Source organism: Liolophura sinensis, chromosome 10, assembly GCF_032854445.1.
Source record: "Liolophura sinensis isolate JHLJ2023 chromosome 10, CUHK_Ljap_v2, whole genome shotgun sequence".
Classification (NCBI taxonomy): domain Eukaryota; kingdom Metazoa; phylum Mollusca; class Polyplacophora; order Chitonida; family Chitonidae; genus Liolophura; species Liolophura sinensis.
The window spans coordinates 29,306,338-29,322,912 of NC_088304.1; the positions used below are offsets into that span (position 1 = coordinate 29,306,338).

Genomic DNA, 16,575 nt, shown 5'->3' on the forward strand with positions numbered 1-16,575 from the left:
CAATATTTGTTGCAATCAAGCCGTTTCTTTCTCTGGGCAACAGCACCACGTAAACATATCACATAATTTGATTTGCCTACATGTATTTCTAACTGAATACCGACAAATGTTAAAGGGGAAGAAAACTTTAAAAAATGACACAATAGGTTGAAAAGAGCACATTTGTTTCTATCTGGTGGTGCCTGCTGCATAATTTTGCGATTTTTCCTCGCCATACACGTAAAGCCTGAAAACGACAAAGTTGGCATAAATCGCGTCCTACCCGTCCTCCATCTTTAACACCCTGTAATTTATGCTGGGTGTGTGTGTGGGGGGGGGGGGGGGGGGGGGAGGTGTTGCCTCTCAACCAATGAGAGTCGTTAAAACTGCCGGCTTGTTCGTGTAAACTCCGAACCTGCGTCTAACATTTCGGTTTTACGATCGTCAAGCGGAAAACAAACCCTACTGTTCGCTACCTTCTGGGAAGAAGAGTTCTACCGGAAATGTACGAACTGCACTACGGCGTTTTCCGACGGCAATTAGTTCTTAGGCAAAATTGAGTCGCCCACGGCGGATGTTGGCGCTGACTTTATCTTTAATTTATCAACTTGAGGTATATATTAGAATTTTGTTTATGGTATACACCTGCGAGGAAGTGCATGTATTTGATTGATATTTAAATTTTCTTCTCCTTTAACAATGCGATATGCGGTTAAAGGTAAAAGACGTTCTGCACAGTATAAAGCAATGGTATTCCCATTTTAATAACAGCTGGTCATAATAGTTTGTTGATAGTTAAAAATGGAAAGGGACGGTTAACGACTACAAAGTAGACGATGGAATACAGATAACATGTTGTAAATTCTCAAAAACCGGCAGCACACCTGATGAGAAACAAAAGTAGTGTACAGAGAGGGAGAAAGAAAAAGGCATACCTAACCATACCTAACCACGAAGGCAAGCGTGGGAGAAACTTACGACCAGGATACTGACACACGTTCCAGACTTAAGGCCACAACTAATGGACCAGTAGCTGATTTCCAATATATTACTTCAATAATTACGGGTGAGTATCTGAAATTTTTGAAGCACAAAAAATATACAAATGACGAAGTTTTAAATGAATAATATTTTTGAAGAGTGCATGAAGTTATTTACACTTCAATCCTGAATACATCCACTGAAATGGAGATATTGTCATGGAAATTAACTGATTCTCTTTTCGCATGTGTTGACATCAACTTGAGACATTTTCTGGTTGAATTAAAACTTACTTCGATGAGCTTTATAGCACATTAAATATATCGATGGCGCAGAACCCTTCAAATAACTGTTGCTGTGTATCACGAAGGCGGCAGGAAATATGTCTTTAAAGCTTCTATCTTGTGGTAAAAAAAATAAATCTGCTGTTGTCATGCCCTTGAACAATGAGATTGCGTCTACGACTTCAAAACCAAAAACCACCACTAGACCAAATCTAAATACCCATCGATGAAGTACCCAACATTAAGTTTGAAAAGACAACCTTTTCACTTTTGAGATGTTGCATAACCGAGACATCCCACTTCAAAGAAAGCAAAGTCGCACACATCGAGAAAGTCGAAAGCGTAGCTACTGTAATCAATTTTATCCACCAGTTAGGCGCGGTTTATTTCTATAACCCTAAAACGTCCACTGACTTGCATCCTGTCTTGTCTTTTAACCATATGACTGTGGGACCTACCAGTGACGCGACATTGTGTTTCGGTTTATTCTTACATAGCGCATTCCATGGTTATGGCTTGAGAATTCCATATTAAAATTTTAGGTACTAAGCACGTCTGAACAAAAAAGCTTTGACCCTTTAGGCTTTAACTTACAATAACTGATGTTATATGATTTGTTGTCTTTTCTTTTAAGGCTAGAGGTTGGTCGTGTAGTTGACGAATCGCTATGGTCTACTCTTGGCACTCCGGTTTGTGTCGGCCTAAAAGCCGGTTAGATCCGGTCTGAGCATTCCGGCAAAACGGCAGTCGACAGCAATCGGCTTGCACTATTCAGCAGAATACATTCTGACAAGATTAAAGGAATCATTAGCATATATCACGGCACACACCCAACACCTCTATCCAATCACGGAAATATGTCTTTAACAGGACATATTCCAAAAAATTATGTTATTTTTCAGTTTTATTTCTAATTTTTATATCCCCCGAAGGCAATGCAAAAGATGTGACCTAAATGAAAAAAGCAAGAATTTTTGTTAAATTGGAGTCACATGAGACGGATATTTTCAAGAAAATTTCATACAGTCCTTGCTTAACTTTTTTGTTTTAAAGAAAATCTCACAACTCATATTAAGCGACAAAGTCGATGACATTAATGGCTAAAATAATTTTCAATCTGAAACTTATTTCTAGCAGACAAAGACGTGTTTTTTTTAGATAAGAGATGGTAAGGAAACCACGGCAAGAAAAAAAAATTAAGAATGTTTTTTGCTGTAAATCTCTGTTTTTCCAACTATAAACCAGACCATCTTCGTATAAAGTGACAAATTCTTGTGCACAGCGATTAACACTAAGCAAATTAATAATTGAAATAATTTTTAACGTTAAGTCCAGAGTAAATAAATCCTGCCACCACCACAAGGCCATTGCAGGGCCATAACCCCCACAACATGATCCAACATACACAAAAAATGGTTCGACACATAAAAGAGCACACTATTTTGATTACAAAGTTACGAAGTTATATCTTATATATAGTGTCCTTAAGGTTCTTGGACCGCTTGCACAAAGAGATTGTGGGGTAAGATGGCGACACGTAATAAAACCTTATATCTGCGGTAGTTACAGTCAACTTAGGCAAGGATCGCTTTGTGCAATACGCTCCTGCAAAAAATGCTGTGTAATATATATCTATAGCAATGGAAAAATACAGACACAGAAGAATAGCACCTGTTCAAGCGATTTGTGAATGCCCTGGCCACTGTAGCAAACGTCATAGTACGAACCCTAATAAATACAAAAGCAACACTTAAACATCAAGCTGACCTTGAGGGTAAACAAACAACTTTCCACGCATTCGAACAGCTAGAAAAGACTTGGCGCAGAATGACGAGTCTATCCACATCCATCTCCGTTCGACAGCCAGGGACTTGGTTTTGCAGAGACTCAGGAAAACAGAAAGAGCGGTTGCACATATAAATGTTACGTACTGAATAGTTTCCAGCACTACCCTAGAAGACAAATTGTCTGTCCATGTGCCACATTGCACACAAAGATATAAGGGGTAAAAGTCACGAACATTGACAAACAATGAAATCAACACGAATTTCTCGTGACATCCACCAACACAGAGCACACACAGAGCACTGCTATGTTTAACACATTATTCCTATATCTTTCAATGTCTCACTCCATTCTTCGCCTACCGAATAGTCTGTATATATCTCAATACTTACCCTTTAACTACCCCTGCTGTCTCACAATTACCATAGCTTATCACGGATACATTGGCCGCTCTATCCAGCTCGACAAACGTAACAAGCCTCACCCTAGTCAAATGATCACAACCACTACTGTTACTCATACCAATAATTCCCTCCATCCATCACAATACTTTCGTCTCTATTTTATCAGCCACAGCACAAAGTATGTCAAAGTATCATGGCTGTTCTGGCTTTCAGCTTTTCAAGAAGATTTCATTGCATGCAACAGAGGTAAGCAATGCGTACTCTTCGTCCCAAAGCTTCCTGAACATTTTGCCGGGGCTCGGCCATCAGATCGGTTTCAATTCAGTACCCTCTTGATCGGTGTCCATTCTATTCATGTTCGGTTTCTGCTCAGTTTTTACTCAGTCTCAATTTAAACAGCGCTGGTTTCCCACTCAGTCTCCGCTGTGTTCCGACTCAGTCTACGCAGGGTCTCAATTCAGACCCCGCTCAGTTCCCTCTTGACCTCAATTCAGTCCCCACTTGGTCTCCCTTCTTATGCCACCTCTCAACCGAGACGGAGCCCACTCCTTGTCATTCCCGCTGGGTCTCCATCCGTTCCCCGCTCAGTCCCCGCTGGGTCACCGCCCGGTCTCAGCCAGGAATAACCCGCGCCGGGCCTCTGTGGATGGCCTGTCTATATCCATGCATGGTCAACGGGACTCCTAGAAATGCCACACCCACATCATAAGAAAGCACTCGGATTCACACCATACAGCAAAACCTAGAAACGTCGACCACACGTGGATATTGTAGAGAACGTCTGGAGATGGTATACTCTGTGACAAGAGAATGCATGGTCAGTGCATTGTAAGGGAAGGCTACTCCGTGTGGGTGTGGAACAGGGATTCGTTCCTGGCACATAATAACGTATTCATGCCACCGCACTGTGTCACTTTTCGTTTCTTTCTAGAATTCCTATTTTTTGGCCTAACCATCGACACTTTGCCTTGACGTCCTCTTGTACGAGCGTGAAGCACATAGCCAGCATAGCCAGGCCTACGACCAGATAGAGTGTACACAATGCCAGCTTCTCTTGTTTTGACCAGGACTGTATATCCATGCCTGGTACAATGTCACCGAACCCGATCGTACTTAGAGTAATAAAGCAGAAATACGAGCCCGTTACGTAATCCCAGTTCTCCCATAAAGAGAAGAGAAAAGCTCCGGCGAATATATAACCAACGATCATGAAAACGCAGAGCAGGGTCGGAACACGTATCTCCTCTTCTATATCTTCCTTTTTATGAGACATCACGTGAATTTCGCCCTTTTCCGGATCAGGTCGTGGTTTGGGCCGCCACCGGAAGGGCCGACAGCACAGGCCACAACAGATTCTGGCATAGAGGAACCGGAATCCCTTAGCCATCAGGTCACCCATGTTGGTAAGGCAGAGGAGAGTAAGAGGGATGCCGATGACGGCGTAAACTATCGTAACCAGTCGTCCCAGAGGGGTGATAGGGGCCACGTGACCGTAACCTGAAACATAAAGGGAAATAACCCATTTTTTTATCAGATGCAATTTCGTGTAAAAAAAACAAAACAAAAAGAAAAAATAGATTACTATGTTAATGTGCGATTTCTGTACAAAGTAAACCGTTATGATATTCTTTCTTGCATACTAGTATGCATGAATGCAGTTTTGACAGATTTCTGAAACTGACCTCAACAAATACTTTCTTAATGAGCCACTAGAATTTCTGAGACAATGTCTTGTCGTCGTATTTGTAATTTACGAAAAAGTTTAAAAAAAATCCTCTGCGCTTCATTATTCAATCTAGTTTCGTCAGCTGGGTCATAAAACATGGCTGAAAATACCAAGTTAAGGCAGGTTAACATAATCCTTTTAGCGCATGCGCCGCTCTCTACATTCGCTTCACACAACTGCTACCACTTGACAAGTTTGATCTTGAGAATTGTTTAGACTGCTTTAAGTATCCGCTGGAATCATGTTGTGCATACTATAGATACAAAGAAAGCTTTTGTATCAAACATGAACAGTAAAAAAGGTTAATACAGCGTTATCATTCATTTCTGACATCACTCCCTGCCTCGGGGCCTCCGTGACTCAGTTGGTTAGCGCGCTAGCGCAGCGTAATAACCCAGGCGTCTCTCACCAATGCGGTCGCTGTGAGTTCATGTCCAGCTCATCCTGGCTTTCTCTCCGGCCGTACCTGGGTAGGTCACTCAGCAACCTGCGGATTGTCGTGGGTTTCCCCCGGGCTGTGCCCGGTTTCCATCCACCATAATGCTGGCCGCCGTCGTATAAGTGAAATATTCTTGAGTACGGGGTAAAACACCAATCGAATAAATAAATCAAATAACTCCCTGCCTCATCACGGTGACCTCAGTGACCTTGGCGTAATTCCCGATTTCTGCACAAATGTTCATTAAGTATGGGAGAAATCAAAGCAGAATTGTGTTCAAATATTTAAATACAAAGGTGTCACATTTGAACCGTACAAACTGTCTTCGGTACCAATGACGTCTCATCAATTTTTCTACACCTAATGTTTCACGCTTCACCCAGGTAACAGAATTAACTTTGTAACTCAGTTTTTGTGTGTTAATGATAGCTTAAAGGCAAATGAAAATCATAGCGCTAACGTGGCTAATGCCTGGTGTATACAACAAGTACCCTGACTAAGAAGGAAGTGTCAACAAGGTCTGCTCTAAGCGAAACCAGCTGTCTCTGAGCAGCAGATTTACGCGCATGCGTCTGATATCACTACGCTATACATTTTGTGTGCATTTTTCATCCGTGAATGACGTCACTTAATTGAAATACAAGAAATATGCATACGAAGCAGCCTTAGATAACTTGTTTTAAAATATCCTGCCAGCTGCAAAAATCTTTCCTGCTGAAAGAAATTCTGTGTCTCGGTAGTCTATTGCTCCTTCCTGATTTTGCAACGAGGCTTCGTAGGTAAACTGGTAAAGCCCGCATTCACGCGGTGCGATTTGGACAGGTTAAATGAAAATAGTATTTGTGCTGTCAAATCTTCGAATTCAAATATAGTTAAACGAAAATCGGACACAAGCTATTTCATAAACCGCATTCACACAGTGCGATTTGTGTTTTGTTTTCAACTCGTCGAGTTCAAGTAGTTAAACAAAAATAGGACACACGCTATTTCATAATCCTCATTCACACGGTGCAATATGTCGAATTCTAAAAATTGTATTTTTGTGCGGTTTGTGATCTAATGATTAACTTCTCATGCATTGCGTGTTACTCTTGCATTACGCGAGACCTATTCAGACGCCATTGCCTGGGAAAGGTACATCATTGTATTAAATGAGGTACCCTTGTTACGCTGCCTTCCACCTGACTCTATCCATTTTCCCTCCAACTCAAATCCCAGATTTAGTTTGTAACTCATAAAACACGAATGTACGGATAAATCAGCTAAATGGAGACAGCCTGTGTTAGATAAGAAAACTATCAGAAAGGTCCATCCTCGCTAACCTCTCTATGATCTAAGAAAAAAACTGTGGCATTCGTTTTAGTAAAGTATATTTCCCGCTCAGACGAGTGTCCTTGGCATGACGGCGATTCCTTCTCCTTAACCTGGTTTTACCAAACGTCTCAAGATTTAACAGTTTTGCTATAGGAAATATGTCCACTGATTCTTTTCTACAGAGCAATGCACTAACCAAAATTTGAGTTCTTTCCTGCTCAGTTTGGCTTTTTAAGCATTTGCAAAATATGAGATGTTTCCTGCTCAGAGTTTGGCTTCTTTTAGCACTTGCAGTTTATGTCATAAGTCTTAAGTAGCTTGATAAATGCAAGTCCTGGGGTGTACATTTACTTTGTGTTTATATTTTACACACTATCTGATCGACAGCAGCGAGAGACTCTGAAGTAATCGTCCAATCCACCCTCGTCACCCCCTCTTCCCTACAACCAAACCCAAGCAGTGCTACAGTTATGGAAATCAAACACCTATATGAAAATGATTTATTGATACCGTAAATACCACATCTATTTTCTTGTAATAAATTCCAAACAAAGAGACGTATGTATGGCAAAACTAAACATGGCAGGCCAAAACCGAGCGTATATCTCTCGTATTTGGATTATAGGCCTTATCGCGGTTTTGCATGGCGCAAGCGTTACAACATCCGGCCAGGAACCTTGAGGTTTATTGCGCTGAACTGGTTAAAACAGTTGAACTTTAGGTAAACATTTGAGATCTCTTCAAATAAACCGTTCTCATCTTCAAAAGATTTACTTTAGGAATTTCTTGTACACAAATTATACATGCAGTGAACGGATGAATGATCTTTGCTCACAGCAACAACAAGGATGTAGAGTTCCTGTTTGAATTTGAAAACACGGCACAGATGACTGGAATTAATAAATGGGTAAAAAATGAAACGGAATAGAAAACTTATAGGATATGGGTATTTTCTAACACATACATGTAATTTCATGTAAAAAGATTTTAACTGAGTTAAAATTTCGATAAAATTCAATACAAATGTAGAAGACTACAGCAAAGAGAGTAAAACCGCAGCAGAAACCATATTGTGATACTTGGCAAATTCTGACATAGGCGGAATACGGCTTAATAAATAATAGACAATAGCATGCTCTTCCTCCCTCCCCCCCTCCCTTCTTAGCAAAACGGCTTAAGCAGAGTTTTCCCACAGCCACTTTCCTGACACGCATCAAGCTGCCTGTATCCCTAATGGTAGCACCAGATGAATACCTTCAAATGTTGAGAAACGAAAATCACACAACAAAATGTTTATCTATGTTAAAGTGAAAGAAGCTAAAATATGAAGACATATCATAAAAACCGTGTGTAAAAATACTTTCATTTATTTTTTCAGATTTTTTCAAAAGTGTTGACAGGCATTCAAATGCTTGAATGCTATGGTGGGCTTTATGAGCCATACTGAAGGCATCTAGAAACTCTGACATCACATCACCTTTTCTCCCTGATGTTCACCAGAAGTGAGGAATTTTTGGGAACATTATTTCATTAATTTTTAACTCATGCGTAAAAACAGTTATTCCAACATTCAGTGTCGTGAATAGAGTTGGAAAGACTTCCTGTGACGTCAGAGTTCCTAACCTCTGACAGTATGGTCCATAAGACCCACCTCAGAGTTCAAATCTTTGAGCGCCTTTAACTCTCTTCACAGAAAATCTAAGAAAAAAAAATAAATGAAACAATATTAATGCATAGTTTTAAGTTGTCTATTTAGTGACGCCTACTTCGATTTTTATAGGTCTTTTCTTTTAAGCGTTTAACTTGTGTTGATTTTAACATTATGGGTGTTTATCATGGAGGTATATTTTGGTTGTGGCGAACAAACAAAGCTGTCACCAGGGCAGTGACGACTGTGTGATAGTTGATAATATATGGTCACACATACTACAATCGAACTCCGGTCACTTGTCAAGTTACCTCAGGGTTATATTCATGAATGTGCTTAAATAGAAGCAACTTAAACCCCCTCTAGCACAATTAATATACAAACATATTAAAACAGCACAAAGGGACTAGGTGATTCTTGACCGACTCCATCTGTACAGCTTTGGCGGTAAAACAACAGCTGCACTGAGCTCCTGACTTTCCAGTCTGAGCAGGGTAGGCCGTGGCCACTAAGGCAGCATAATGGTAAGGAGAAATTGACGCCGCACCTGTGCCCGGGTGGTCGGGTGGTCGGGCGGATAGGGCTAGTGTAAATATAATGGTAATTTCATTAAAGACCATACGAATACTGGCACGCTGAGACTACTGCCTCTCATCCCTTGACATCCCCTTATTAGCCAAGGGGTAGCGATATTAGGTGCCCGGGTGATGAAAGCCCGCAGAAGGGTTATCAATCAAGGCAAAAAGAGATTCAGGTGCAAAAGTCGTTCTTTAGCAGCTCAGGTAACGGCCAGGAGCATGATGGGGAACTAAACGACTGAGTGCTACTGGGGTATTCCCCCCTGGTCTGGATATCCCGAAGCTACAACAGACGGAGCGCTACTTACTTATCCATCAGTCAACTTAAACACTTCACCTAGATCTAGCTTTAGGCTAATTACCTCAGGCACCATCTTACAACTAGAGTCTGCTTCAAGCCAGCATCAGTGTATTAGAAATACAGAGAGAGGATACTACTCGGCTGAGTTAAATGCTTACACTGCTAGCACTGTACAGAGTGCTTCAGACGTGGCCAAGGCTGTTTGGTCAAACGCGCACCGTCGGAGATTTCCTTAATGATTTCCAGTATGCACTTGGAATCCCAGAAGTGAGAAAATGTGATTATGAGAAACAATGGTTGTTTTCTGTCAATATTTTGCGGCCAAAATTTAGTGGTATTTACTTCACATTAGCGACTCATCTACAACATATTTTGGGTAGTGTAATTTAGGCAAGGACAGTTGGTATGAGCGAGATACCTTTCAATAAAAGACAAAAGAAATTTGAGATTTCCAATTTCCATGTCTCGACGGTTGCCAACATTGAGAATAAATCCAAATGATATTAAGATAAACGGTAGAGGGTCTGAAACTATAATCACAAAACGTTCGTTGATCACAGTCACAACGAGCGCGGTCACAGACTGATTCAGCCAATGGTTTGCTGACATTGGCAAAAGTCCGGAATATCTTTGATATAACGTCAACGAAATAGGACAACGCTGGCTCATAGCCAAACGAAAAATTGTCTATGACGTCACTCGCTGACGTGTAGCATCTGTTTCTATGCCAATAACTACAAAGTATGCTAATGAGCATTAGTATCACAGTATATACTTGATGCAGGTCCAGTGTGTATTTATCGTAAAAGTTTGCCATGATGCAAATATTCCTTTTTTCCCTAGGCGCCATCTCTCCAAATCAAAATTTAGTGCCGGCTCTCTTTCTACTAGCAGACACGTCATGTAATCAGTACTCATATATATTGAATCAAACTGGCCTTGACAATTTGAAATAAATGCTCGCCAGTCGGAATAAAACCCTGACAGATTTCACCGGTAATACGTGTGACCATTTGCCGACTATCACCTTGCCATCACAGTCTTGATTTTTCTTTCCACGCTGTAACCTTGTATGTATTGTATTCTTGGATAAACCAGGATTCTGCTGGTGAACAAAGTCGAGATTTGGTCCCTTTGCATTGTTTAAATATCATAGTATATGTTATGACAACAGAACATTTTGAGTAATTCTAAAAAAGTGATGTCTAATAAATGGTTACAACATCATTGCATTTATTTTTTAACCAATTTTGCTTATGATGTGGCGTAAGGGGAGTGTAAGTTGCCACTTTATATTCATGTACCTGAACAGTAGGAATAAAAGCCTGACTGAGGTAAACTGACAAGAGGTTTTACTCTGTACGCTGTATTCTTTTATATGGCCAGACATGCAAGTACAGTATGTACTAATTGTATTCTGTAGTAAATAAAAATTCGGACTATCATTTCATTTTCGTTATAACTTCTGAATTTGTATAGCCAAGAGAAACATTACTGATCGATCAATTGATTGATTGATTGATTGATTGATTGGTATTTTACGCCATGCTTATGTATGATGGCGGTCGCGTTTATTCGTAGGGGGACCGAGGAATACTGTCAGATTGTCCATTCTACCAACGCGCCAGGCCCAAAGCCTTGGCAAAGATTTGTATGAGCTACACGGATATGCAGCATGTACAGCGTATGCCTCGACTGACACGGGTTATAGCTAGGTTTTCAAGAGGTACTCCATCCTCTCCAACCGACAGGCTATCTACCACCATCATCCTAGGTATCCTGTCGGGCAATACGTGGATTCGTCTTCGCTGCTTCTAACAACTTTTTATGCTCCTTATAAACTGCCTTGGCATGAAAACGACTATTACTTTTTTTTCAAAGCTGCTATATATGTATATATAAACACACAACACATTTAGGCGTGTCTATAAATACACCGGGTAGTGGGTGTTCAGCACAAGATTGTAAACCCACCAGTTGGGTCATTCCACAAGTGAAAATCGTCCTCAGTTTTCTCCCTTACCTGAACGCGTTAATGACATAACGTGCTAGGAGTGATGAATATCACCCAATTACCTAACAGCTGTACTCAAGCACGGTTTTACTATCCCTCCAGCGCATTCGACATGGTTTATGTGGCAGAAGCTACAGGGAATTGTTCTACAGTTGATTGGCATGTGACGTTGTGCCTCTCCAAGCGGAATTTGGCGGGCCTGCATTATTGCAATAAAGCTCAGCGAGAATATCCAGTCCATTAAAATCCATTTGGGCCTTGACAAGTTACCGTTTAAAAGCAACAACTTCCCATCATTTAAACTTTGTTGGCGTTAAACTTCTCGACGGGAGACAAGATGAGAATGTTTCAAAGAACGTTCTAAAATTCTAAAACCTAAGCGTCGAAACAGACATTAGTATACCAGCCGTGAGCCAATAAGGACGTTCCGCGTGAATAATCTCATGGCCAGTTCCCAAAACGACGTTTAATACAAACCACCAAAGAACTAAGAAAGTATATAAAATATGAAAATGGGACGGCCTCATAGAAAGAGGAGCAGTCAACAATTTCCACTGATGTAGGAAAGACGGAAGGTATGTTCTAGGCGACTGAGTTAAATCAGTTTTCAAACCCTGTCCGCAGTAATACATAAACCTCTAGAGTTTTCGTGCGTCCTCTTAAGCGGACCGATTCCAGAAAGTTAGTTTTTAATTGTGGTCAAAATTTAATACCTCTTCACAATGTTTAAACTTTATACTGAAACCTGAAATTTGACATATTTGCGTTGACATGCCATGACTACCCAGTAAAACGATGTAGTCTCTAGGTCCAAGAAATTAAGCTCTAAAGGCGTCATTCAGGAACTGAAAATCATAATTGGCTTTGTGCAATGGTCTAGTCCTTTAACTTACACAGCACGAAACACAACGCACGTGCTCAATCCAGTAAAACTTGGTGTGATAATGATATGATACAAGTTTATAAACTAATTATACTTGTTTTGTAAGTGATAACTGCAATCCAATATCCTTTTTGTAATAAAAAGTCATCCTGGGATCTTTGACAACTGTTGACTATTTTTTTACGTGTGACCATTTGTCAGCTATCAGACACTCGTCACTGCTCTGGTGTTAACTGTCTATGCTTTATACCTGCATAATCCCTGATTCTGGTTGTGGTCTGGTCCCTTTACATTTTGTCTTCCGCTTTGTTTGTTAAATATAGTGTAACAAAGCATTCTGAGTAATTCTAGATCAGTAACGCCAAAATAAATTACTATTAACTTCTCTACGTAGTGGATGTGTAAGTTGCTACTCTTTAGGCATTTGCAAGAATAGTTACAACAAAGCTAACTAAGGTAAACTGACAAGGTGACGGATTTCACTGGTTACGCTCTGCTTGCTACCACTCTGTCGAGGCTGCTCGATATATACTATCTCTATGTTGTACTCTGTTACATTGCTTTACATGTATGTTTTGGCAACGACATTGCTGTGCATGTTTTGTGTCATTCTCGCTTTTGATCATTTTGGAACGTCCATTTTCGTTCAAGGCAGTGATTTATAAATGTCGAATTTGGTTCCAGATATTCTTGGCATTTTATTCTTCGTTGGTGTCTTAATTTTTTGTCTTTGAAAATAAATTCCGTCAAAAAGGGCAAGTAAGAGTAAATTTAGATGATGGTGAAGTGTGAACCTTTCAGGCCTAATTGGGGTTTAAGGTTTAACAAAAGAATTTACGACCTTATATATGTAAAACTACGGTTTTCTGTCTACAAAACGAAAACTTCATCGTTATATACAACAGCTCTAGTGCACGATTTTCAGAAACATTAGGAGATAAAGCCAGTTAATTAGTGTCCATTAAAGCCAACATTACACATTTTGTGGTAATGTGGATTTAAGCACAAAAATAATCGGCATGACTTTTCAAGGCAAGAAAAACAACACACACTATATGTCAGATAGCGACCATAAAAGATTGTCCATGTAAAGTTCGATTATTTTTTTTAAAGTTTTCGTTTAACGGAGTAAAATGCATTTGAAACATGGGATACCATGGTGGTTTTAATGGCCATATTGTGTCCTGTGACAACACGCCACCTAAAGTAAAGTCTGCCACTATGTGTGCAAAGAAAAAATATACATAGAAAAAATGATGTAAGACGCGCATGATATAATTATCCCAGAAAAATATGTAAAAAGCTCTATAAAGCTTTGAAAGCCGAGAAGATGAAGTTCAGCATTCGGGATATTGCACTGACGGACAATTCACTCCGAGTAGCCATGTTGTAGAAGCCCTTATGAAATTGGCCAATCTCTAGCGCTGAAACTCGTCACGTGATAATTGGCTGTCCAAAATATAAAATTAGCTTTCGATTATTAGCGTGGGTTCATACAGTGAATAAACAGTCATCGCTGCAATATTTGGATTTTGCGGTTAGTTTACGTGTTAAACTGATGCATTTTGGACCACACATTTATGAGCAGGAAACTGGGAACGGCTGCCCGCGTCGCAATGCGTACATGTTGGGCAGGGTACTGTAGTAACTTGTAAGGATGAGATGGCCTCGGGAGAGTCATTGTTTCAAGAAAAATATTGTGACTTTGCAGTATTTTTCCTTAACAAAGTGAGATCTGTTACGAAAATATCTTCTCAAAATTTGAATGAAAGAGAATGTTATCAATCAGAACATCCTGCTATTTTCGGAAATTCCCTGAAGTTGGTACAGCCAACTAGACCACCTACTTACACACATGCAGGACGGGGATGAGCCGGACCGCTAAACCTGCGTTTGTGTCCACGAGCATCGCTCTGACCGAACGTCAGTGTAAAAGAAGCATCGGCCCTTTACACACGGAACAGAATTAATACTCTTTGGATGGGTATCAGGCGTATTTTCTCATTTCTCACAGTGTTTAATACAGATGGTTGGGAGAACTCCTAGGTTTTGTGCCGTCATTCTAGATAGCTATAACATGGCAAAATGGCGTCAAAAATTGAGTAGCTAGGTACGATTATTTGCTATTTATTTTGTCGATAAGCGGTGTAGAAGTTTAAAATTATTTTTAGAACATTTCTGGAATGCTACTTTATTAATTAATTCAGCTTTCTTAGCTAACTTTATGTTCAATTCAATATCACAGATTTCTAGATTTGTGCATTCAAAAGACATATACATGAATGTAGAGTTATGAATGCATTCGCCGAATGAACCTTGAAGCGAACTAGATCAAGGATAACGGATGTGACGTAATAGGTCCTAATAGCTACTTCAGAACCCAGTCGTGGTTGTGGAACACTTATAAAGATTGGTATACTATTGTCAGACTCGACAATTAGATTTCACGATCTGTCAAGTGTTGTAGCAGCTTTCAGATTTGACATAATGAGCATTCTTTATACCGGTCGCCAAATAAAATCAGAGCAGTATTGCGTATATTCACAGATGTGTGTTCTGACCAGTTCCTTGCATAATTAATATTTTCGGTTTGAAAAATTCAATTTTTTTTGTCTAGGGCATTGCTTAATGGTCTTTCATGTGACATGTACTTCATTTAGGTGTTTTCTTTGTCGTTGCAGAAATTTTAGGCAACTGAATGACGCTAGTTTATGAGACAAAATAGAAACATCAACTCATTAAAGTAACTGAAATATATGAAACGAGAATCAATTCCATGTATTCTTTTTACACCAAACATACAGACACTATGGTTCTTTTTTTTTCTTCTTATTTTAACGTTAAAGATATTTCACCGGGAGTCGTTATAATATTGATTACACTCATCGTTGGTATTTATGAAGGGTTGGGGTTAAGTACAAAAGTACAAAATGCCATTAAAAGTCAAGGAAAGCACAAACATAAGTGTGTTTCCATAAGTCAAAATGCAGTGGAAATCACCAAGGAATGCTTGCATTTGAACATTGTAGATACAGAGTGGATGAGAGACTATGATTTAAGACCATTTCGCATACAGAAGCCTGATACAAATATGATGGACAGGGAATTGTGACAAAAATGGGGCGAGGCGGACGGATCAGATGCTGATGTATTGCTCAACAAGTTCTCGCAACAACACTTGGGCTCGATTACAAAGCCTCAGATCCTTGTAGAATTACTGAGACCTCAAAGAGTGTTGAACATCCGTGTTTATAGACATATTCCTATACACAGCGCAATCCACCATTTGAACTACGCTGGTTTATCTCGCAAAATTTTTGGCGCGTTCCATGAATTGTGTTCCGGTATTCTTTGCTGGTTGGAAGTGTTCCATTAAGTTTGAAGCTCAAGTTTGTCTTCTAGATACTATCCCTATGGAATCAAAGGCAATGTATCTGACGGAACCTCGCGGAGTTACTAAGCTCATATTACCTCGCATTTTGAAAATCCCACATACCTCTAAATATTTTCTATTTTCCCCGCTGAGAATTGTCATGTTCTGTGATTTGTTTCTCCCATTCGTTGGAATGGCAAGAGCCACCGATAGTTGACTGCTTATCTCAGCAGACCTTGGAACACGCCCAAGCTTTGCTATGCCTCGTACTTGTCTGATATCAACCGCCATATGCATGGTCCCACGAGGTTTTCTGCCAGCAATCAATTTAGAACATGTTTATATTACGTATCAGACACCATGCGCCTTACTACGTCATCATCAGATTCGATTGCCTTGTTTACAAACGCCGTAGGGAAATGCGAAGACACAGGGTAAAACTATAGGGCAAAAACTCTAGCCTCTAACCCTTAGTACACACTGCTTCGTGACTTAAACTCTTTCAGTCTAAGGTTTCAGGCATACATCTATTAGCGTGTAGAGTGGAACAATACATACTCCATATACAAAGTTTCATTCAGTGTATGTATACTTATATTCAAAGAGCGTGTAATCTTGGCGTGGACTGGCTGAGGTAAATTGACAAAATGACGGATTTCACTGGTAGGCCTAATGCATGTGACCATTTTGAAACTATTGTACTGCATGCCGTCGTTGTTCTAGTGTTGCTCTCTATGCTGTAGTCTTTTATATCGAGTCTGTAGTTTATCCAGGTCACCACGTTTTCCTTAGATTTGGTAGCGAACCTACCAAAGTTTGCCTGTAGGAGACACACGAATGCAAAAATTCAGTTCAATGTAGCAGGC

General features: G+C 40.0%; 1 protein-coding gene across 1 annotated transcript in view; it reads right to left on the bottom strand.

The window, feature by feature from the left end:
• Window positions 1–4,016: 4,016 nt before the first annotated feature.
• LOC135477085 (uncharacterized) overlaps window positions 4,017–16,575 on the bottom strand; it is a 50,048-nt gene continuing 37,489 nt past the window's right edge. The window contains exon 2 of the mRNA XM_064757239.1: window positions 4,017–4,930. Coding sequence (XP_064613309.1) covers window positions 4,344–4,930 — 587 coding nt within the window. The 3' untranslated portion in view covers window positions 4,017–4,343. The remainder of the gene's footprint in view (window positions 4,931–16,575) is intronic.